At 39.0% G+C, this 26,081-nt stretch overlaps 1 protein-coding gene across 8 annotated transcripts in view; it reads right to left on the bottom strand.

The window, feature by feature from the left end:
- PAM (peptidylglycine alpha-amidating monooxygenase) overlaps positions 1-26,081 on the bottom strand; it is a 122,647-nt gene that overhangs the window by 49,437 nt on the left and 47,129 nt on the right. For 7 of the 8 annotated variants that reach the window (XM_033164213.1, XM_033164214.1, XM_033164215.1 and 4 more), the window contains exons 4-8: positions 20,196-20,253; positions 13,298-13,385; positions 8,070-8,155; positions 7,127-7,210; positions 1,538-1,586 (exon numbers count right to left, since the gene is read on the bottom strand). In XM_033164213.1, coding sequence (XP_033020104.1) covers positions 1,538-1,586; positions 7,127-7,210; positions 8,070-8,155; positions 13,298-13,385; positions 20,196-20,253 — 365 coding nt within the window. Of the gene's footprint in view, positions 1-1,537; positions 1,587-7,126; positions 7,211-8,069; positions 8,156-13,297; positions 13,386-16,094; positions 16,167-20,195; positions 20,254-26,081 lie in introns of those variants that run through there. The other variant, XM_033164217.1, reaches the window with a different exon arrangement.

Genomic DNA, 26,081 nt, shown 5'->3' with positions numbered 1-26,081 from the left:
CATCTGGGGTGCCTTGAATGATAGTCAGGGGTGCTGTGGGCAACACTGGCCTCTGTCCCTCTTTCCATCCCTCCCTCCTCTGATGCCCTCTCGCATCTCTGCCTCCCAAAGGCTTCTGTGGCCATTTGTTGCAGCAGCCCTGGCTACAAGCACCCTAGGTGAATGGTGCCTCTGGGGCTGGCCAGGGGGTGCTGGTTGCCAGGAGCTGTGGTGGCCTTGGAGTAAGCAAGAAAGTAAGTGATGGAGCCCAGCTAGCCAGTCCACCAGCCTTTTGGGAGTGGATAGACAAGTAGGAGTCTGGGAAGGGTGGGGCAACAGCGCAGAGAGTAGGGGTGGCGGCTGAGGCTGCCTGGAGGATTCCCAAGGGGAGGGGTGAGGAAAGGAGGCTGAGGGAATACTCCACAAGGGTGGGTGTTCAAAAAGGGGTGAGGGGCTGCTGGTTCTGCAAGCAAAGGGTGACATAACTAGGCTTCAGACCCCACAGGGGAGCCACAGAAAGAATGTAGTTGGTCAACAGAGCTGTAGACTCAAAAAGGTTGAAAACCTCTGCACTAAGAGATGTTGCACAGAAAAACAGACATAGTTACTCCTGTTTCTCCTTTAGTGTGCAAAGTGTGGATCTCCAAAACTTTGAAAGGGTGAGATGCAACATTTCTGATGCTGATTGGGCATATCCCCAACAACCGAAAAGCTTATCTTTTTAAAAATATTTTAAATGTGACCACACATTTATAATCTGTTTTAGCCCCAAGCCTCTTTCTCAGTACCTATCTATGTGGAGGGCTGCTTCACAGATTTTTCTGGGGGGTGGAGAAAGAAATCTCAAAAAGGCACTAGTGAGAGGGCTCAGTGCATACCAGAGGGAAAGGTTTCAATTGATTCTTCACCAAAGCTATTGCAGTTCCACCCTTGGTTGAATGCATGATTCAGGTCAGAGTGATCCTTTCAGTAGTTGAAGTTATCAGTTGGGCAAAGGAGATGTGATGAGCACATAAAAGGTTCATATGAAGTGAAATTTAGTGGGGGAAGGAAAGAGGAAGCAAGCTAACTTTCAACTTCAAAGAAATTGGGATCTGAGGAATGAAATAAACAACACCAATATGAAGTTGGGTTTGTCAAGGGAAAAACAGAGATGGATAGATCCAAACTTTAAAAAAAATGAAATCTGAAGAGGAGAAAAGGAGTGACATACAAGACTTTCTGGGCAGCTACACATTATATATTAAACATTTGTTTTACCAAGACATGAAAGTCAACTAGTTGTTTATCTCACTTAGTCCAACTTGCCTTTCCTTAGTTTTAAGAATTGAATATATTCTGAAGTAAATCGGAAGATGTTAATTGGTCTCTTTAAACACACACACACACACACACACCCCAAAACCCCTAAACAATATGCTTCAGAGTACACCAGGGTCAACATAAGGCTTTGTTCTTCTCATAAATTTTCTGACAAAGCTCACATTGATCTCTTCAAAAGAAGATTTTAGGGGAAGGGGCAGGGAACTGACATGAAAGATGTTGGAAATATACTTACTTTTGATTAGTCAGATGTAAAGTTACACCAGAACAGTCTTTGTGTTTATCTGCAAAAAACATAAAAATTGATGTTAAGTAGAAGCATTGGCATTTTCCTGGTTAATACACGAGTGTGATTATTAAATGCGGACTGTGGACCCCCTGGTTTTTTTAATTTCTTATAATATTCCTTTCTCATTTCATATTGAATGATGAAAGATGTTTCACCCAACATTGAGAGAGTTGTGAGGTGAGTTGGGGGAAAGTACAGGGAAACAAATCAGGAGGGAAGATAAATCACTCAGGAGTTTCATTCACTAAAGAGATATGTGGAAAAGCAGTGCTCTTAAAAAAAGAAAGAAAGAAAAGTTGAGAACTTTACAATCTCTTGTTCTTCCTCCCAGTCAGAGATGTCACACTGACTGTTTGCACTTTGTGGAAGGTAAGAAGTGATTGTCCCCCCCCCCCTATTATTTTAGCTGTTTATTATTATTATTATTATTATTATTATTAAGCAGCCTGGAGTCCCTTGTCAAGGAAAAAGATGGGGCATCATCATCATCAACAACAGCAGCAACAGCACATAGTCTCCACCCAAGGATGGACTTGAGAAGATATCTTCCAGTTCCAATCAACCAAGGATGGTGGTCGCCAGAAGCAGCAAACATCACTAGTCAGAGAAGAAACTTTAGACTAAAGAAGACTTGCATGTCACTTCCTCAGATTCAACATTTTGGTAACTCACTATTATATATTTCAGCTATTTGTTTTTGATGTGTCCTTTAGGATTTTAGGGCTTTTAGGAAATCCACACCCAGCCAAACAGGAGGATTTTTTTTTCTAAAAACTGGTATATATACAAAGGAAAAAAGAAAAAAAATCCTGAAGAAGTGCTGTACATATTTTTATGTTAAATGAAATGCAAAGAGCTACTTGTGTTTATATACATAGCAGAATTACTGAGAACTAACAAATATGACAAAGTTGAAGCTGAATGCAGAAAATATTTGCTTGAACAACTTCTGTTTCAACCCATTTGGGGTAGACTCATTTCGCTCAAAATAGGGTCAAGCAGTTTCTACTTTATTCAAAGTCATTAGACTGCTATGCTGTAGCACTCAGGGCAAATGGGCCACTACGGCTGCCTTTATATCTGGAGTTACTAAAAAGCACTCTATGAATAAGCTAGACATCACAAGCATAAACTCAAGGAAAACTGTGCTCTCTCTAAACCCACACATCATTGTGAACTTCAGAAAATTTGCTTGCTTTGCTAAAGCAAAAGCAAAATCTGGGCTAGGCTTCAGCCTTGCATATGAGATCAACTGCCATGTCTTTCGTTTTTGCGAACACCACGGTTGTCCCTGTGTTAAATATTTATGATGTATCAACAAGAACTCCCTTTCACGCTGGCAGAATCTCCCAACGTAAGGCCCTACTTTCCATCACTTTAGACACCCACTTCCCAAAATGGTCATGTCTAACGAGCTCTCCACTCAGCAGGTTTGATAAGCTGGAAGAAATGGGATCATAACATTTGCTTTTTCTGGCAAGTGCTGCATCAGCTAAGCAGATTGCAAAGACACAATGCAATCCTTACATCCCATCTTAAAAATCATCTTCCCTATTTGCCACTCAGCCTAGGATAATTCCTTTGATTTTGCATTTCAGCTAGAGAGCAAGTACACATTGCTCCAGGACAAATAAATTATTAGCTTCCATTTGCCCTGTGGCAATGAGAGGAAAATGCATTCATCCCACCTCAGAAGGAGGTTTCTTTCAAAGCTGATTTTCTATGCAGAGCTTCCAACAGAGATCAAACAAGAAGCTGTGCTTACTAGTGTGGTTTAATAGCACTTCTGGATTGCAGAGTGTATATAGCAAAATCCACTGTGATATGCATATCAGCTTCTAATTCTTTGATCAGTGAGAAAAATAAATGGTAACTGCCACTCAGAAGATACATTAAAAGGTTTACGAAGTCAAAATACCCTAAGATCTGGCTTATTGTTCTAGGAGTATAGCTCAAAAATGTGGAAGCATGAAACACAAAGTTTCCACTTTTGCCTAGTTTGTAAAATAGTACAAATGAAAATTGCTATAAATTTGTCCAGTGTTAAGAAATATAATCAAATAATTTTGAAACTAGGGAATATGATTGCTATGACTGAGATGCAGTGCAAGTACTTGCATAAATTCTCTTAAGTACATTTTACAATTTTGAAAATGAATGCTGGCTAGATTAAAAATTAATCTTAAACTTTGCATTCCACTACATGAAATGCTGTGCAAAAACCATGTGTAGACGAGCATCTTAACTTTTTTTGGAAAAAAGGATGACTGTAAAGCCATGAATGTAACTAGAAAATAGAAACTACCAATTTAATATGCTCAAAATATATCCTTATACAAAAGAACATATTCTTTTTTGCAGCTTAAATTTATTTTAAGCATTGGAACCAACGTAAGTTATATTAAAAGGACTGATGAACACAAAATAATGTGTTATGCATCAGGAATTTAAATTTTGTCAGATTTCTAGAAAAATAGTGTAATTGATGCTGAGTAGGGATACTGTATTGCTAAATGGGATGTAATGCACAAGGTTCACAGACTTTGCAGCAAAGAATAATGAGCTAAGAAACAAAATGTTAAAAGATTATGCTGAAGCCATGCCAGTGCAAACATGGCCTTTAGACAGAAGCCTGATGGGGAGAGGGAAATCTACCAAGCTCTATTACAGTGCAATTTAACTTCCTTTTGATGGGGGCCTCCACTGGCCAGATGTTGTGATATTATGACATGACGAGCTGCGAACGCTGCAGCAAGGTCACAAGACTCAAGAGTCATGTTTCCTACCTGTGGGAATTACACTGGGCATACCAGCTCCCACACATGTGATGTCATTGTAATTACTGTTGTATTTACTGTTTAACAGAAAGCCTTCTGTTAAGCATCTTAAGGTTTTTGGTTCTCAGATGTGGGTGGAATCACTTGGAGGTGCAACCATCCAAGGCATCTTTATGGGCTATGAGAAAGGTCAATACAGAATTCTATTGCCTTCCTCTAACACAGTAATTCTTACTCAGGAGGTAGAACCTACTGTAAAGCCGGAGACACAGGTTCTCCAAAGCTTTCCCATTGATGTCAATACATATGAGGACACTGACACCAGCAGTAGCAGTGCATCAGGAGATGCAAGACGCATTAAGACACAGCTCTGAATTATGAGCTGCTACGCAGAGAGTAGCAGTGCAAGCTCAACCACGACTAGTTCCGACACAGGCGAAACTGTCATTGAGAGAGGAGCTCATGATAGTACCAGGCCATCAACAGATGATGATGTGCTAGGATCTTTAGAGCCACTGTTTACAATTGGTAAAGTTTCTCCAAAAAGTCCTGTTCAGGAGAAACTCAGCAAAGAAGATCTACATCTTGTGCGTAGATCTGAGAAAGTAACAAAGGGTCAGGCGCCCAAACGTTACTCCAAAGAGTTTGCAATCTCAGCTGTTGCAAATGTAGCTGTAGTTTGCACTCAGGCTCACTTCACAGATGTGAAAAAGCCACCACAACAGGTTGCAAAGTTCAACACTGTTTCTGTCAACACACACAGAGCAAATGCTCTGGTCCCCTGGAGAGTTGGTTATTAAAGGCTTCAACTGGTAGAACCAGTCTCAGAGAGTTCCAAGGATGGAACAAAGACATCAGATTCATACTGTGTATATGATAACTGTTTGTTTACTTCTGTTAATAATGCCTTAACTTTCGCCGCTCTCACATTGTCTAATATCGGGGGAGGATGTTGTGATATTATGACATGACGAGCTGCGAACGCTGCAGCAAGGTCACAAGACTCAAGAGTCATGTTTCCTCTCTGTGGGAATTACACTGGGCATACCAGCTCCCACACATGTGATGTCATTGTAATTACTGTTGTATTTCTCCCCTTTCTGTTCTGCATCAGGAGATGCAAGACGCATTAAGACACAGCTCTGAATTATGAGCTGCTACGCAGAGACATTCTGCTCTAATTCTACAATAAAGTAGATCTTAGCCAAATGGCTGATGTGTGTTGTTTTCAAGCTGGGAACAACCGCATACTACATTGTGCCCCTGGACTCTAGAAGCCAGAGGGCACAGAAGCTTCGTCCGCCTTGGGGTCAGTCTCTCAACTTGCCCCCGCGGGAAGTTTTCATAACACCAGCAACAGGGCTTGGTGGGTTGCTTCCATTATCAGACAGGGGGCCTTGGAGTTCCTAAATCAGAAACCATTTTTACTTGCTAAAAATTAAAAGGTCAGAACACAAGATAAATTGCTACTGAAATGAGTACAAACGGCATGGTGTCACACCTATGAGTTTTACATTAACAAACCGCTGGGATTTTTTTTTTTTTATGCACAATATATGCCAAACTCAAGAAGCAGCTTCTACACACTCAAAGAGATGCTGCCATTGACCTACTGGGAACCATGCATACTACCTTCCGTAACAGTAAGTTCAGAGAAGGAGGAGGTAGTGACAAAGATGTTTACACTATTTGAATTTCCTGCTTACATAAATAAACAGGGTTTGGGGGGGGGGAGGTTGCTTGGTTTGGGATGGGGTTGCCTGTTAATAGTCAGAAATACCACCAATTTCAAATCAGATGACCTCCAAATTATTTAAAATACAGGAGGGTCTGCATTAGAACACATTTAAGCTGCCACTGTTGTAACTGTTGTAACAAGAACTAGCCATTTTCTCACTTTGGTTTTATTTTATTTTATGGGGTGGGGGGTTGCGCTGCTCAACAACCCCTTCCTGCCCCATTTTAACTGCTTAGACCTTCTGCTTTCCACCCCATGCAACTGTTGCAACCAAGCAGGATGACCCATCAGCCTTGGAGGAGTAAGGTGACCAGATTTGGCAACTGGCCTGGGGATCGATCCATTTCCTTACCAAGTCTGACTCTTCATCCTAATTGGCAGCAGCAGAAAATCTCCAGGCAGTAGGTGCCTTCCTCCGCTTTGTGCTAATACTGCTCCTGCCAACGTCTCACCTGGGCCAGCTTTTCATCTTAATTGGCAGGACCAACAGCAAATTCTCAGGCCAGCTAGTGGGGAGGGGAGAAAGTGGTCAGCCTGGTGATCTGGATCGTGGGGCAAGCGGTCCCAGGGCTGATAATGAAGGCAGCCAGTGAAGCAGGGTGGCTGCTGCTGCTGCTGCAGTCTGTTCTGAATGACCCTCTATAGCTTACCTGGGCTGCCTCTCATCATCCTATAGTTTGCAGTACCACCTGTCTGCAGCCACGAGAACAATATGGCAACGTTCAGTGCAAATATATAAATATACATAAGCCCACAACTTACATGCATTTGACTTGTGCACAGTTAGCTTTACATGCTTAGCAAAAAAAATTAAAAAATTAAAAAAGGGGGTGGACGGGGCGGGCATCCAAGAAAAAATACTTTGGCAATCCCAATGCACCCAATGTGTTTGGACTATATATGATTTTGGCTTAAGGTGTGATCCCTGGAACATAGATGTCACGTAAGTTGCAGGTTTATTATAGTATAGCTAGCTATTACACATATCATCACATTAAAATATCCAAAGACCATACATACCTTTGAATGCACTAACATCTCCATAATGCACTTGGAGTACAAAGTATTTGCTACCCTCTTCTCCTCCAACTTTGAATCCAACACCTTAACATGAAACAAAAAGCAAGAAGTGGAAATTCAATAAATTGTATGCTTGTGTATTTTCAATAGTATAGTAAAATAATAACAGTGGGTAATATTTAACTTAAATTGAAATCCTGCAATGTTCATATTAACAACTGAAGTTGACAAGTTATTATCCTTGATAACTTTAAAACAGAGAGAGCACAAGCAACGTTTTCCACATGTATTCTGCTAGGGGAATCATTCCTCAAGTACCCTTCAAGGGATATATAACACTGGAACTGAGAGTTATGCATTCATTCTGGCTATGAAAAGCTAGAAGAGCAAATAGAAGCAGACAGACCAGATATCTCAAGTTTTATGTCTTTTCTTTTTTCTTTTTCTTTTTTTACAACAGTGGCCTAGTTCACTGTTGGTGGGAATATGGAACACAGAACTTTACTTGGTGTAATACAAGATAAAAGAATCATCTTGACAGAATCCTGCTGCAAACCAAATAGATTTCACCAACAATCCATCATTCACAAACCATAAAAGTTTCCTCCGTAATAAGAAGGCAGCAGACAAGTTCGCTGTGGAATTTCATTTGTTCAGTTCCATATTAAAAAGGGAGGTGGGGAAGCTACCAAAACACACACAGCCTTTTGCTGTAGTTCACCCAGAAGAGCAATACCATTCTTCTCAAGGAAAGTAATAATAACCATGAGTAGAGACATATAGAGAGCATTGCATTTAAGTCACTACAACACACACACACACACACACACACACACACAGAAACACATATTTACGCACACAAAGAAACACAAAGAAAACATTTTATGTCCATCCCTACTACCACATGCCCATTTGAAATGTCATAGTGTGAAAGATCTCATACCTTTTGGTAGTCTTGTTGGTGGTGCATTTCTTGCCCAAGCATACAAAATATTAGATGTGTCCGTGCATGTTCCTCCATCACAGTCCCTGAAGCAAACACACAGTGGGGAGTTTGTTTGTTTTTTTGGCTTGAGCACCTTTCTCATTTTAGGAACATTAAGCAGTTAACATTATTCCCCACCACGAACACTACATTCAGGTTGAGAATGCCCTTTGTAATCATGCTTCTCAATGTGTTTTTAACTCCCTCTTCTAAAATTTACACTACCTTTTGAGACTGCTCCCTCCAGCATTTTAGCAGCACTCATCTCTTTGGCAGTCAATATTGTATTTATTGCATTTACATCCTGCCTTTCATCCATGGAACTTAAGGCAGTGTACATGGTCCCATTTTATCTTCACAACCACTATCAAAGGTAGGTTAGCCTGAGAGTTTGTATCCAGCCCAATATTATCCAGGGAGCTTCGTGGAATTGGAATCTAGATCTCATTGGCCCTAGCAGGGTATTCCAACCACTATACCATGCTAGCTCACAGGCAAGCACACATAATCTTCACACATAACTCTGTGTGTGTGTGCAACCTGCTGCTGTTTGATTAAGGGCTTGGACAGTAAAGTCCAATACTGGTATTAAAAATGGAATGGAACAGCACATATCAGATGCCCTCCTAAACCAGCCACTATCCTGGCTCCTGCCCAACATGCACAAAGGCTCGTACTTGTACGTAAAGAAAAGATATTTATTCAGGGAACAGTATAGGGTCAGCAGAAGGCACAGTGCTCAGAAGTCACAATTCAGATGTTCAAGCAATGAAGATGTACCAACAAGTTTCCCCATACCTCGCACCAGCTTTTAAAGACCAGGCATGGCGTGCTCAATCACAATATTCCCTTGCCTTACAGGAATACCAAGATTGCAAGCATGCACTCCATCAGGATGAGTAGGTGAGCTTCTACCTGTGAAGGTGGCATTTGATTCTAGGTGACAAGGCTACACTCTCCTGTTCAGTCACTGCCACCTCTGTTTCAGCCTCCTCAGCTGATCAAAGCCCTTCCCAACCTGTATTGAGGCTCTCTGCTCTTCAGAAAGGTTGGAGTGGAGAGCTAGCAACCCTGATCCCCTTTCAAGGGGACTGAAGCTGGGGTGGAAAGGGGAGATCCCTCCTTCTCCAATTCAGGTTCTCACCATTCAGTTGCGTCTTCCTCCTGAGTCCTAGTCTACCACCCCATGTCGAACGAAAACAATGCTGAGGGCTCATGACAGCCAGTTAAGGAAGGTTGCTCTGTTCAGAAGCTCCCATACAAATGAGCATTTCCTGTGGGTGGAATAGTTTCTCGGGCAGCTGAATGTTAAACTCTGCTGCAAACATGAAATTCCCTGGCTTAGAATTTTGTCATCCTGCAATTTTGTGCACTTCCACGGGGACTCAAGAACCATTACAGTGGTTTTTGCACAGAAAATAGTCCTGGAAGTTTGTGTTTTAATTTAGATTGCAAAAGTCACCCGCAGAAGAAAATAAACAAAGAAAAACCCTTAGAGACTCTGTATTTTGACTTGAAGACTATACAAGATTTATTATAATATGATATATGTTCCTGTATTCAAGTATAATTATTAATATTTAAACTAATCCCCACACTATGAAATATCTATCATTCCATGTGACATTTGCATCAATTATTCTCTTCTTCATATATACCATGGCATGATGTGCGTGGTTGAAGATCTATTTTTGACACCTCAATAATTTAGCGCTTAGAATCACAAGGTTAATTAGACTGCACATTGCTTCTTCCCACTAGAAAATGCTTGGCATTTCCCCTTGGGCTGACCATATAGAAGATAACTTTGATTTTGTCTCTTTTCAGAAAGTAATAAATACATTCTTAGTTAGTGGAGGCTATGTCAGTAGCTGCTTCCAATATATTTATAGTGAAGTTCTTTGGAAATAAATTTCCAAAATGAGTTACAATGCTATGCCTCCAAATAATGAATTTTAAAATAAAAAACCTACCCACACGCAACATAGGAAGCGATTTTATACCAAGTCAAATCATTGGTTTATCAGGTTTAGTATTATCTAAATCAGTTAACCAACCAAACTGGATAATCACCATAGGATAAACCATGTTGTCATCAGAAGTATATTGAACCCTACATAATGCTGCCAGTCACAGTGGGCTCACTTATACTATGCCCTGTCTGCAAAAAGAGAGATAATGGTAGGATTTTCCTTTAATGAGCTTTAGTGAAAAAGGCATTGTCGCAAGCTCAAATTGATCGGTTGGGGAGTGGGGAGAATAGAATTAGAACTACCTGTACAAAAAGCTTATAACAGAGTGCTGTGCAAAGTTTCTGGTGGAGAGGTAAATCAAGATGGACTACTGGACTGACATGGGGCAGCCTTTGAAAATCATCCAGAAACTTCAATTAATGGAAAAAGCAGCAGCAACAGTTTTAAACAGAGTGAGATTTTTTGGGGGAGCACATCACCCCACTACTATTTCAGCTTCAATAACTGCTGGTGCATTTCTGGTCCCAATCTGAAGTGTTTTCCATTGCAACATATAACACTCACCTTGGTTTACATGTCAAAAGAAAGGAGTGATATAAAGGCAAGAAAATAAATAAATACTTCAAAGACATTTGAAGACCTATAAGCCTTAGGGAATGTGTAAAAGGGCCATCCTCCTCCCATAGGTCCTGGCCTGCTGCTACAACTCCTCCCTCAGATGCAGAAGTAGAATTTTCTTTGATACAGGGTGTCTAATAGAAATCTATTCAACATTGACATTTGTATGCAATTTCCCCCCATACACATTTTTACAAATCATTTTTCTTGTGGTTTTTACTAATAGATATATTATAGGCATACTTTCATTAGTATATGCATTTTTGTAAACATTATATGGCTGGAGAACTGCATTGCAAAATTCACAGACGTGTTAATTTTGAAGAATGGCTATGTGTTTCTCTCTCTCTCTCTCTCTGTGTGTGTGTGTGTGTGAGAGAGAGAGAGAGAGAGAGAGAGAGAGAGAGAGAGAGAAAGTGTGAATTACCAGTAGGTAGAGTTGCATTTAAATGAGATTCAGTAATCACAGTCATTCATCAAATTGTTTTTATTTTTTCCACATAGGTAGAACATCTAGGAGAACTACTATAGCAGCCTTTTCACACTTTTTCTTAGGAACATTCACAAAACACTAAAAAATAAGCAGCATATTCTGAATCTCAATTTAACAGCAACAGACCTTCACAGATAAAATGAAAAGAGAAAACCTATCTGCAATTTCAAGGAAATGTTGAAGATGCAACTTTCCTACTGTCATTTACAATAAGGAACAGAGTTATTCATTAATAAAATGCAGTTATTTCCTGGTCCCCATACTGCTCCAGTCATGTTTGGGTGAAGGAATCACATTAGATAAAAAGATCAGCTGGAAAGCTCATCTCAGAGCTACTGTCCCATGGTACAGTAGACACAGGCACAGTTATGTTCACCGTAAAGTCTTTTATTTAAATGCTTTTGGAAAGTTTTGGGATCCAGCCACGTGGAAGAATCAACTTTGACACTTCAGTAGTGTATGAAACAGACTTCAGTCTTTAAAATCAGAGAGATTAAAGCTGTAACCCTGATTCAATTTACCTGGGAGCAAGTCTCATTGAATTCAACAGGGCTTACTACTGAGTAGACATGGCTAGGATTGTGCAAGTCTCTCCTTTTGTTTAGAGCAGATGCTTTCAAACTGTGAAGCAGACCAATCTTTGCATTCTGGGACTGAACAAAATGAATTTGAGTAATTTCATAGTAGTTTCCAGAGTGCTACCAGTAGTTGCTAGCATGGCTATAAATGTCTCATGTCCACTGGAGCAAAAGAGTGCACTATGTGAGAAGGGAGATATTGGCATAACCTTGGTGTAGTAGAAAACACATGGAGTGTGAAGGCAAGAGATAGGGCAGGGAAAGAGGTGGGGTGATTTCAACTGGCAAAAACTAATAGTAATTGTGAAGCCCATGTCACAGTTTTCTACTGTGAATTAACAATGCAGCCTGTTCACTCCTACTTCACACCCTCCTTTTCTGCAAGCAGGCAAAAACAAACCAGGATGTCTGAATTTAGCTTGGCTTCCTGTGATGTGCAAACCTGGCATCCTGGTTTGTTGCTCCCAGCAAGCCAGGTTCATAAGCCAGGGTAAGAAGTTAGCTTTGGGAGCACAAAGCAGGATGCTGGGTTAACATGCCACCCTCCTAGATAACTTGCTCACAGATATGGACTGTGCACACAATGATTCTTCTCTTATAATAAGCCAGGAATCCACGCTTCCCATGATGTGCAAATCACGCAACCTCTATGTTGCAAATAAACCTATATGGAAGAAATATGTGAAACGGACAAAGCAAAAATCAAGGCTATGCGTGATCCAAGGTAAGTTTACCAATTACAAAATAGTAGGATTGTATAAGAATATTTAAATGAGCACATGGATTCCAGTATAAAATTCAATTAAACATGAACTATTTTTCAGTAATAGATGAACAGAACACCTTTCCGATTTCATAACTCTTTGGGGCCAAGTTAGCATTTCTGGTTACTTGTTTTATAGACTGTCCTTTTCAAATATTAATGGCCCAATCAAAATTTAAAAGGTATTTCAGAGCTGCTTCTGATTTATTAATAGCAACATCTTATTGATGAGTATGAAGACGTAGAAATTTGCAACTTGCTTCCCATTATGAAGCACTGAGGTTATAGTTTTTATTGGGGGCTACAACCTTCCATCAGTTTGAACAGTAAATCAATCAACTAAGTTTTAGTGAATGAATCCATAGGGGAAAGTTTAAAACGTGTGAGGACAAATCACAATCAACATCAACTTTACTATGGCTGTTTTTACCTTTACCTTACTACAGTAATATGTGTGGCGGTGGGAGGAGGATCCAAATGGGCATTCCTCCTAGCAAAGAGTGGTAGTTTTGCTTTTTAAATTATACATTTTCATGTTTCCTTCAATTTATCAAAGAAGTCACAGATCAACTAGGCCTGGTTTGATATATCTAAAATCTGCAACCCAAATTGCAGAGATGACAGAATGAACGTTTTTGAAAACGCCATACCCACCATGCATTCATCAAGCCTTCTACACCCCCTCCCAACCATACGTCATTCCCTCCTGACACAGGTAGCAAATTAAGCCAATGCCATGAAAACAACCCTGTGCTCCTTACCAGTAATCTTCATCTGAAGATGGATTGTTGCATCCAAAGAGCAGCATATGATGGACAGTGTCCATGCTAGCATGAGGTTTGAAGTCAACTGAAAGACAAAAGTGATACTTAAGTATGTCTTTTTTTCTCAGTACATTTTATGGTTCTACCTCAAGTTGCATGAGGACACTTATTTGCTCTCTTTCATTCATACAACACTATGGGCTGCTGCGCTCATTATGACGACACAGCAGTAATATAAATCAAAAATAGCAGCAAGGATGAAGTGCTAATATCTCAAGTTGTATTTTAGCTCTCTCAATTTTACTTCTAAAACAGGCAAATATGCCTTATTGGCCATGATACTTAAAAAAATGTTTTAAGTTTTTCTTATGCTTTTGTTACACACTAATTAAGATGTACATTTTAAAGAAATCATTATTGTTTTTCATTGCAGGTAAAATATACAACTATGATAACATACCAGAATACCCTACTCATGTTCCTCCTCTCCAAACATTCACTGCTCCAAGAGATGGCAGTACTCATATGCAATTTTCATACAAAAGTAACTTTTCAGTAAGGAGGCAAAAAGATTATATAAAAAAAAAATTCAAAGGCAAAAAGGAAGCTAGTAAGTCAAATAATGATTCCAAATTCTAAATGGAAGTATATTTGGATTGAGAATTAACATCATTTACTTTCTCTGTGTGTGTGTGTTTTATAAAAGCAAACAAAAGTTTAATGAACTTATCAATTTTAGAAACACCATGTTAGGCTCTGAGTTTGTGTGCAAGCATTTCCTTATAGGCTATGTACCAAACATTTTGATAAGAAAAAGTAATTGAAACACCATGCATAACCTTCCATTGTTTAGGGATTGTGAAGTACGCTGCCATTAATACATGTCCAATTAAGGGTCTCCACTTACGGTACATCTTTATTATAATATAAAAAGAAATTTAGGAGAGAGAGTTGTGAGGTCCTGTCCAGGGACTGTTTAATAATTTTCTGGATCTTACTAAACAATGAAGTTGTTTAATATGTACATTTAACCAATAATTTAATATAAAAGGGGAATAAGAAATAAACAAAGACCTTTAAACAACTACTGTAAACAACGTAACTCCAAGGAGTATGTTTTTAGTTTCTACTCCAGATGAAACTCAGTCTCACAGATGATCCTCCCACCAAAAAAAAAGAGGAAAGAAAAGGGGAGGAGTACATTTGAAGGTGGTAAACAAGAGTAGCTTTATCAATAGTTTTACTCTTCAGTGACAGAGAGCATTTTAAGATTCTTTAACTAGGAAACAGCAGGGCATATTCTTGAGGTGTATCATTTTAATTCTAATGGCACAGTAGGAGCAGGACCACAGGAGATCTGGTATTTTACGATTGTGCCCACGGTTTTGCATTTTGAAGTTTAGCAGTACAGTACAAAGGAATATTCCGGGGGTGGGGGGAAGAAAAGAGATGAATACATTAATAGGGTAGACTCAATTCTACGATGACAGCTGGAGTTTTACAATCCACTGAAGATGCTACAAAATCATTTTCCAATTGCTCTCACTAACTGTGATGTTTACTGACAGCACTATAAGACCAAAAGACTTCAAAGGGTGGCAAAGAATGTTAAATATTAAAATGTATTTCATCCACAAGAGAAATTATATATTAGCATTATGTGCAAGGACAATGTTGAGCCACTCCTGTCATAAGCTCCCTCAACTTTAGATTAGTCCATTACAGGGGTACATTTGTATTCCCATTCCTTTTTAAAAGACCATCTTCCAGATAGTATAATTTGATGGATTATTTTAATGCAAGTCAGATTTTTGGGGTGACCGGGGGGCTGCCAGCGGGAGTGGGGTGATAGGCAAGGGAAGTCCCATGGTGCAAGTGAAACTTAGACCCACCACAGGATTTCACCCTATATGTATTTATTTATCAGTGTTCTACATATCTCCCAATGTAGTGAAATATAATGTGACTAATTCAGGGTCATCTTCAACTGAGTTTGTTTTTTAAAAACCCATCCATCTCTCTCTCTCTCTCTCTCTCTCTCTCTCTCTCTCTCTCTCTCTCTCTCTACCTACCTACCTACACCCAAACCTACTCACTATTATAGAAACCACTATACTGGTAAAATTTGTTGAAATTTTATATCCATTTTCTAGCTACTAGGAAAGGAAGCATTGTAAAATTGTGGAAGGGTGGGGTGGAGGAGCTGGAAATTTGGTTTCATATCTTACAGAATAACTGAATTGTAGATCTGTAAAGTTGGAATGGATCCCAAGGGTCATTTAGTCCAACCCCTTGCAGTGCAGGACCCTCACAGATGGCCATGCAACTCTGCTTAACAACTTCCAATTGAAGGAGACTCCACCACCTTCCAAGGGAGTCCATTCCACAGATGAACAGCTCTTACCATTAGAAAGTTCTTCCTGATGTTTAGATGGAATCTCCTTTCTTGCAACTTGATGCCACAATGCGTTTTGCTTTGCCATTAAGATTGGCAAATCTTAAGGCTCACAGTACCTTAATATTTCAGTTATTTGTATACAGGATACAAAATGGGACACTCTCTCTCTCTCTCTCTCTCTCTCTCTCTCTCTCTCTCTGATATACAGTGCAGTAGTAAAAAAGCTTGTCTACTTCCATTGATAAGGTGAACTCTTTCCAACTATTGTTCATTTATTTGAGTCCTATTTTTCTGCAAATCACACATTGCAGATCAGACAACTTGAACCATTTTCACATGTTACAAAATTGACCATATATCATTAGCCACCAAAGGCATAAATGTATAAACACTTACTAACTTAGATGGGTTTTCCTCAAAAGGTAGTATCACCAAGCAATAAAGATTTCTATTGTAACAATCCTGCAGCTATGGAGTCAAGTAAAGCAATAAAAATGCAATATATCATCAAATTATTTCCATCTACTTTTCAGATTATAATAGGTCCTATCTTGTTTGTATGAAACTGTTTGACAAATGGTGACTTACCATCAGTCAGTAAGGGGGGGGGGGGACCACATTTATTTACTGGTTGGCCATATGCGTGAAAATAAGGGAAGGAGAATGACAGATAAATTTCCTGGCTGAGTGGCTTGCTGTCAGACACAATTCTTCTAAGTGTCGGTAGTATACCCGTTAGCTATCAGCAGAGTTCAATAGTAAAGAGCAGATTGTATCAAACCCTACACAATACAGCAAATACTTCTCTTGCTTTGCTATCTGCCCATATAATCAAACATTTAAAAGACTAGATGGGAAAATATTAATTTTTCAGAAGCACAAAAGAAGGGGGGGACTTTTATCTCACCTCTATGTATTTTACACATATTCAGTCTCATTGTGCAGCAGAAGAATTTTGAGGGGAAAGGTGAAATACTGTATTATGCTTTTTTTAAAAAAAAAAAAAAAATCCTACCAAGGAGCCTACTATTGCTACTTAGATGTATGGCTATCTTCCAAGCTTGGAATGGACAGTATTACACATCTAATAAAATGGGCTCCAAGTGAAAGGCTGCACACTGGACAATCAGATGCTAGACATATTTTTATTATGATTAGCAACTACATTTATTTCTTTAGTAGATCCTGAAAGAATTAGTAAATATGTGAAGTTACAGCCTACCTGTAGCAACCAACAAAATGTATCTGGTTAGCAAAATGTACAGACAAAATCCAATGTTGTACAAGGGGACCAGCTTGTGCAAAGGTACCTCCGTCGTCAACCCCACAAGCTTCATAGGGTGAGCGAAGGGAAAGATCGAAAAAGAGAGCCCTGTTGGACCAGAGGTTCGTTCCAGTGGCAGGATGTGGCTATTGGATGTTACACACTGGATTCAAAACATGTTGGAGATAACCAATTTCAATGGCACATACTGATGTTCTGGTGCACCCTTTGTGTGCTTTTATTTCAGTTTTTGCTTTGTTGGGAAATCACCTTCTCTTTATATAACTTTTCATGTCTATTTGTCAAGCTAATAAAGTAATACCTTCTAAGGTTAACTGGAAAGTTTGATATTTTATACACTTCTCAAAAGACTTCTGCATTCACATACTCAAAGCTTAATGCCTGCTTATGTGATGAAAATCTACTACATAACCACACACACACACGTGTGTGTGTGTGTGTAATGAAATAACTTTAGTCCAGCTCAGTTTTCCTTCTGATGAGACATGTTTGGACAGAAGCAATCTATACATTGTATATGATTCAACAAGCATGAAAGCATTTAAAATAGTTTCTTCTATTTTAAAATTATATTAATAAGCAACATACATTTAACCTGATCATAAATACACTTACTGAGAAATAAATCCCATTACTTTTTAACAGGCTTCCTTTTTACTAAGTGTGCGTGGGATTGTAATACTAGTCATTTTTTTTAAAAAATGAATGCCTTAAAAACACAGGGTTATTTGGAAGAGATAGTGCACTGCAACACCAAAGGGCCTATTCTACTGTGACTTCTGGTTTGGAACAGATGGCATGAAAAATATAGAGAGTCCCACCATTGTACAACCTGAAATTTCTTACTGCCAGCATTGTCTATATATTTGCAAGTAACTATTTACTATGATACGAACGTTTTGTATTTTTCTTTTCTCTCTAACTAAATTATTCAGTAATTTTAATTTGTAATGTTCAGATAGTGCACTCCTTACAAAAGATGTTAAGAACAGTAGTTGTCCTCAAGGACCCATTTGCTTAGCCCTAACTAGATCTTAACAGGAGTGTTTCCAGCCTATAAATAACCCCAAAGAACAATACTGTACAATGTATTTCATGTTGATTTTGTCTTTATAAATAGTAGTTCACAGAACAGTAGACATATCATAAATTAAACACAGTATATACCCTAAAGAATAATTGCTGCAGTGTTTTAATTAACAGAAACTCTAAACACACAATTGCTTAAATACTTGGATAGAATAAATTATCTTACAAGATCCAAGTAATAAAAAAAAAAAATCAACTGGCACAGACTGGCGCAGAAGTCCCAAATTATGTGCTATGAGAGAACTGCTTGTCGTGAAAATAATGATTAAAATTGGATCATTAAAGGCTCCCAGGGGCCCAAAGCAGCCACCCACAGCTGCTACTCACTATATCGCTACATAAAGCACTACTCTGGAAATCCATCCTTCCAACTGGAAATGGAATTGCTAATTCTGCCCCATATCTGCATCAAGCATGATTGGATAATATTAAGTCACCCCTAATACAAGACACAGGAAAACTGCCTATACTCACAGGAAAATTATTTATATACCACCCTATACCCGGGGGGGGGGGGAAGGCCTCAGGTGTCTGCATGAGCCTTATCCAGGAAAGAAGCTGAAAGGAAATAGTTTTGGATACAAACATAATCCCAAAATCAAATCCGCAAAGGTGGTAGCCAAAGCATAAACTACAGCTCCAAGGAACTGCTGGGATTTGCCATCCTGATGTGTTCAGCAGCACCTTGGACAAGGACAAGATGAAGTGGCAGGTCTTTCTCCTCTTATTTCACAGACAATGCACTGCATGTTGGCCAACATAGCTGAGGCTTTTAAATAAAAAGGGGAAGGTTTGGTAAGGGGATTAGAGTGTTGGACAAGGGAAGGGCTGGAAATTCTTAAATCAAAGCCAAAAAAATAATTCAGGACCTTTTATAGCCTGCCTATTCCTTGCAGTGAGCTTCATGAGCCTCAAAGGTAATTTCCAGGCGCATGCCCACTACATTTTGCTGGCATCTCTAATTTTCTTTAATCCTTCAGTGTCTTACTATAGAAACTGAAACTGAACCTTTGATTTACAAAGCATAAATTCTAAAGGCTGCCTATAACCTAAATTACGCTCTTCAGAGCTCCCAAACCAGAACACAGTAATATAATTACTAAATATCACACCAAATAAAGATGTCCCCAAATCATGTCAGCTGAAAGTAGAGATGTCATGTCCTTTGAAAATTGCACTCTCCTTACCTTAACTCAGCCTTTTCCAACCTGGTGTCCTCCAGATGTTTTAGGACTACAAAGCCTATCCTCTCTACCTAATGGCCATGCTGGCTGGGGCTCATGGGAGATGTAGTCCCCAAGTTCTAGGGGGCACCAAGTTGCCTTAAGCCAATGGCAATATGATTGCGATAAAATGATAGTGGTTTCCTAATCGCATTTTCAACGCATGTGGAAAAAGCCAAACCTTTATCATTCATCAGCTACCTAATACACATGCACACAGTTAAAATGTGTTAAGAGCTAACTAATCTCTTTGAAAACAAGTGATGATTTTCTAAGTTCTACCCTTTCATTGTAAATTTCCATTCTACTGTTTACACTTACAAGTGAAGGTAACTGTTGGCAAGCAGAATGGAATAAAAAATGAACATTACGGAGAAAACACGCTAAACAGATGGTGCTTACTTCAGTGGCCTACTTACTTAAATTAAACATTGATATAGTGTTGTGGTAGGGCCTGTCATTTACCTGTCATCTCATCCACGCCTCAACATAAAGCAAGTATATTTTGCAAACAGGTAAGATCTTACTGTACCTAGCGCTTATTGTAAGTGCAAAAAGATTTACAGCCCGTACCAGCAGGTAAATAAACAGCTTGTGCAATGGAGTGGAATTAAGTATCCAGCCACAGACAGAAAGCCAATACTTTACAAATGGGAGCGCTACAGCCCAGCTGCCAGAGGCATCTACATGAAGCTCCTTAAGTACTATTACTCATGAGTCTCTCCAGATACAGTTTGTTATCCCCACCTTAAGTGGTTCCCTCTAGTTTTGCTTCTGCATTAGACTTGATGAATGTATTACAGGAATTCTGATGGGGGGGGGGAATTAAGCTACAGGGGAAGCAACACAAGCCTTTCACCAATTCTGTCCATGATTTTCTGACACTCAGGTGGTACTCACCTACGTAGGCTTCCTCCTCCACTGGTAAACGGACAGACATGCAAAGGTAGGTATCAGACTGGAATGACACAACGGAGGGAAAAACATTAGGCATATTCCCCCCCAAAAGTCAAAATTTGCTAATTTCACAAACAGTTCACCTTCCATATGTGTACAGTATACATTTTTTGCAACAGGTGACCTTGAAAACAGCTAAAATAACTTTTAGAATAGAAGTATGCCTATATGATAAACTAATGATAAACTAGCTATAACATACTTTTTACTTCTATATTAGATTGTATATTAGATGGTCAGTATTTCTGGAGGGTATGCATTTCTGGCTAGGATCAGAATATACACAAAGTAAATCAACTATATTAATCAGAAAATGGCTAAAATAGGTAAGCTGGGTCCTCAATGCTCTTCTACATATTGTTCTTTGATGCCAGGAGCACATTGGTGAGTCAGCTACTGAGGAATTAATACATACACTTGACAACAGCTTCGAGGCTAAGAGACAAATGTACAGCCTGCAGTAGTCATTTTGTGCTATAGCTGAACTCTGGGGCTATTGCAATGGAACACAGGAACTGTAGTGGCAAGCAAATCAAGGATACTATACAGTACGTTCTGATATTATTGTGTGGGCTGCCGGGGACAGGGGGTAGCAGAGAAGTACATTAAAAGTGAATAATTAACAAGGAAGTTCCTCATGTAAGCATTTCCCTGGAAATGAAAGGCAGCAAGACAAAGCCATGCTGGATTTTGCCCCAAATGCACTTCTAAGCCCTTGCTAAATCTCTTTACAGATATGCACTTGGATAATACTGGAGGGGTGGGGGGAATAATCAAATCAATATTACAAATCAAGGTAGAGGACATATTCCCAAGTCACACATCCTCCCCATACCATACCCTAGTTCTCATACAATATTAAACATAATTAAGTAGTTCACTCTGGGTAGAGAGAATACCAAGAATGGAAATCCATAACTGTGTCTGTATGCTCCTCACTTCAATTAACATTAATGAAAGTTAATCAAGAGAATGTTTCCCTTAGAAGTAAGCAATGGAAAGTCAGCTGAGCAAAACTAGACACACATTTGTAATCGTCTTCAGTGCAAATTGGAACATGACAACCCTGTACAGACATCAGTTACTTCACAAGTCCCAGCAGTCAGACAATGCCGTGAAATGTGTAGGGCCAGCGTGACCCATGTTTTACGAGTGCCTGTGCTAATTTTGTGGCTGCAAGTTGCTACTGTTTCAAAAGCCAAAGCTTTTTAAGAAACACTGGAGCTGAAATCCACAATTCAAAGTTAAAACTTAAGTTTATTATTTGAAGATGCCTTTTTTAAGAAGACACAAAATAATTGAATTCCAGCCATATGTATTTGCCCTTTCAAAATTTTGCAGAAATATTCAAGAGGAAGCAAAAGACTACTATTTGTATAGGTCATCCTATATACAATACAAGGCATTTGAACTGAGGAACTATATCTGTGAAAGAGAATAAATCAGAGAATTTTTTCCCTTAAACCTTTGGCCCTCCAGATGTTGCTGAACTATAACTCCCCTCAACTGTGCTTGCTGAGGCTGGTGGGAGTTGTAGCTCAGCAACATGTGGAGGGTCAAAGGATCTCAATGCCTCCCCAAAATGAAGTTCTTATTTGTTCTGCAGGTTCCAGTTCTACATTCTGGTACAGTACTGTATTACCACAGTCAATTTCTTTGCCAGTGACGGACAATATGGATACAATGACAGATCATGGTTCATTGTTATGAGACCAATCACAGTGAGCTTGGGAAACACAGCCCTCTCCCCCTCTAGTGAGAGTTTTGAACTCCTGAGGAAGAGTTTGGAAGCTTCTGCTGCTGTTTTAAGCTAACCACAGTGAAATGTTACGTCTGAACCCAGACAGACAGTGGTAAGTCTTGTGGCTGGTTGAAATAAGCCAACTTTAAACCATAGTTTACGAAGTTCCCTTGTTTTCTCTATCTATATTTAAGATTAATCACAGACTAGGCAGGGATGGGATGGGATGCAACAATAGACAGTCATTAACTGGTAAGTTCCAATCTCTTCCTTGTGGCTGCATTGGACAAGGCAAGGAGAAGGAAAAACACACAAACCTTAGGAATATGTGTGTATCTATAACCCAATGTTTATCATTACATTCAAACTGGCTAATTGGTTAAACAAAAAGACACTTATGGACTCTGAGATTTGCTAAAATGACTAGCACTAAAATGAAACATAATATATATGCCCTCTAACACCTTGCTGGTCTCCACTGTGCCGCATTTCCAAAGGAAACACAAACCCTAAGTAAGCACCAGGAAACCTGGAATCTCATACCACTCAGAGATTGGGGTGGTGTGTAGCACTATTTCACCCTTAAAACAAAAAACCACAACAAGACATTGAATCTAAAGAAGATTTTAAAATTTCCATTCTCTAGATTTGGAGAGGATTCTGAAGCAAGTTACAAATCCCCCAAATAATGGGATAATTTCCTAATAATACAGGACACTCTAATTCTGCCGACTTCATCACTTCAAAGTAAATAATTCACACAGAGAAAGAACTTTAATGATTGTACAAAGACCCATTGCTCTTTATCTTTCAAGCTGTCAGTGTTTGATAGTCATCTACACTAATGGCTATACTCCTATTAATAAACAAAAATAGACGAGCACTGAAAATGTCAATTGCTCTGCAATCTTCTGTCATTATTTCATATATTAGTCTGCAAGCAAACATATGCAAGCTCAGGCATTAATGGTTTGGCAGCACTTGCAAACACACAAAGTGAACCACCTTATTATTTAACACACGTGCCTGATGAGTTCCTAAATACTTTCCAAACACTGAAAGAAAATAATGAACTACTTAAATTGCCTTTCTCCTACTTTCCTTCCCAAGCATTCAATGTGAAAGTGTTGTTCAATCATTTTTTTCCATACTAAATACATTAAAACTAATAAAAAGATTAAACCTTTGCAAGTTCAAAGCTTCTAGTCTTATGGTTGCTTATGCATGTGAAAGCTGTTAAGTTTGCAATAATAATTTTTTTTTTAATGTCATAGTGGAGGCTTGGAGCTCTGGATTCAAACTTGCCCATGCAAAATATCATTACATTGATCTTTGGTCAATGAGAGGTTACAGGTTTGGGGACAAAGAGGATTAATTTGGGCATGATTTTTGTGGCTTAGCAGAAGTAGGCAGCATTTATCCTGTACAGATTTATCCTGTCACTTACAGGCTGTAGCCAGTCGAGTCTGCTTTTTTCCCCCCATAAGTCCTGAATAGCAAGTCACGCTTATGAACAATTTAAATGACAGCAGCCATTTTCATGTACTGCCTCCATATAAATTAAATAGTTATGAAAGGATTCATTTTCCAGTGATGCATGTTCTTCTGTTATTCACCATCCCATTTCCTTGATATCACTTTGAATAGCTCTGTACAGAGGGTAAAAGATAGCCTCTGTATTATACATTTAAGCAAGATTCAAAATGTAAAATGCAAATGCCGAGCTTTGAACAGCAAAGATCTGAAGCACAATTAGAGATAGGAGGTTGATGCAAGAATATTTTTTTCCCATTCTTACCAGTAAGCATTACTTAAGGCTGCCCTTGTTCTTTATGATATCACAGGCCTTTATGTAAAAAGCCCATTGTTCTAATTAGCCAACCCAGATGAAGAATTTTTCAAGGACTGATTTTTGCACATATGCCATCTATATTCATACTACAATGAACCCTGCCAACAGTGCTTAGAATTATTCCAGATGAATGCTACATTATTTCACGCTGTAGTGCAAGTATTTTTTGCCCACACATAGAGAGCTCTGCTATTCTCAAACAATTTATGCATGGTAGATTCCTGGAAGTCTTATTTTGTTCCTTTAGAACAGTGATGGCCAAACTTGGCGCTCCAACTGTTTTAGAAGTACAATTCCCATCATCCCTGACCACTGGTCCTGTTAGCTAGGGATGATGGGAGTTGTAGTCCCAAAACAGCTGGAGGGCCAAGTTTGGCCATCAGTGCTTTAGAATAATTAACCAAACAAATGGCATCACCAAAGACAGCCTGAACATGATAGCAGGTAGGGAAAAACCTCCACAACAGTATACTGCTTCTTTTTATTAAAAAGGTATGTGTAAACTACGACAGCCATGTGGTGCTGAGAATGCCTATATGCTACAAAGGTTTTCACACACATTAATCCTAGCATGAAAGAAAGTGTTTACCATGCCAAACTTTAGGACATACATTTGTTAGGAATCAGGTTATACTGATCTCTGAACAAAAGAATAGGAGAGTCACTTAGCCTTAGAGCATCACATGCACAGGGGAGAGGAAAGTGTTAAAACTATTGCCTTCCCACGGATGCTTCTCAGCAGCTGTTTTTCTCCACTCCTGGAATAAGAAAGTTGATGTGGGTTTTAATCTGCTTTTAGTCTACTGCTATTTTAACTTTTCAGAAGCTGCAGTTCAAGTCATTGGCCCAGTTCAGATATCACATTCCAAAACATGGTCTGAAGGACTGAGCACAAGCTAAGGGTTTGCACATTCTCCTTTGTTTGTTGGCTTGATTTAGCAATAATTTGTTCCTAAATTGGAAAAGGTAAACTAGAGTAAGGGCTGGTTTGGAGGATCAGAAACATGACATTTGAATTGTGCTATTACAATCCACTCCAAGCATGTGAGCATGTTGCAAACTATTCAAGAATGAAAACACATTTATGAAAAAGCTCCCAATATTTTACTTCCCTTATTGTGCAAGATGATCACCATGATGGGTGATATCACATGAAATTAATGGAAACTCATTGAAATGAGCTGCACACAGAGTTTTTGCACAAGCGTAAGAGTCTCATTGGAGCTTATTCTAAGCCTCTGAGGCTGCCACTATGGACACACAAACAAATCAGCACCAGTAGAGCAGAACATACATATGAACTAGAGCTAAATCACAGTCTTCCCAAGCTGCTGTTCCATGGTACAATACTTTTTGACATTATAGCCTAGTAGCTAGGATCCTCACCTACTATACCATAGATACTTTCAGTTGAACAGCATTTTTCTACACCTGCAGATTCCAAGTATTTGTGTGGCTTAATTTCCAGAAAAGGTTATTTACAGAATATTTTTACTAGAGTCCAACTTGAAGTTTTCTTTCTCTACAGCCAAAAAAATGAAACAGATGGTTCCAATCATAAGTTCCAGGAAATGCTCCCCAATAGCTAAATCACTTGTTTCAGCTTCTATTTGTGCAAGTGCTATCTGCAACAATGAGTCATCTCATCGGCTGCAAAACATCCTATTCTTGTAATGCTTCTGAAGCTCTTAACGCTGCTACTAATTTCATGACTGGCAGTTCTATCTAAACATTTAATCTCATTTTAGCAGGGACTCTGAAATCCTGTAGAGCTTCTTGCCCATCTCCATGATGACTAGGAAAACATATGCAAAGTAAGAGAAATTATGTACATGTAATTGCCATTGTGTATACACAGTTTAGCTTTTCTAAGTGTTTTTTTTAATCATCTTCACAATGAATTTTCATTAAAACTCATAACTCTTAAATAGGCCTTTCTGGGTTAGCAATTAAATGGTTATTAGGTTCCAAGACTGACTGCTGGACATTTGCCAACACTGTAGAGGAGAGATTCAAGGATTTGGGGTAGAGTGCCTAATAGGTTTAGGGTAGAGAAGAGAACCATTTAAATGGCCTGACCTGGTAAGCAAAAACACAGCCAAGTGTCTTGTAGTACCTTAAAGACCAACATATTTATTATGGCATGAGCTTTACCAAAGCCTATTTCACCAGATCCCTAACATATTATCCTCAATTGCAGACTATATATGATCAGGTGTCATTAATCTAGGGTACA

This window comes from Lacerta agilis, chromosome 11 (assembly GCF_009819535.1).
Source record: "Lacerta agilis isolate rLacAgi1 chromosome 11, rLacAgi1.pri, whole genome shotgun sequence".
NCBI lineage: Eukaryota > Metazoa > Chordata > Lepidosauria > Squamata > Lacertidae > Lacerta > Lacerta agilis.
The sequence above is the reverse complement of the archived record's forward strand: the minus strand, read 5'-3'. Positions and strand labels throughout refer to the sequence as shown.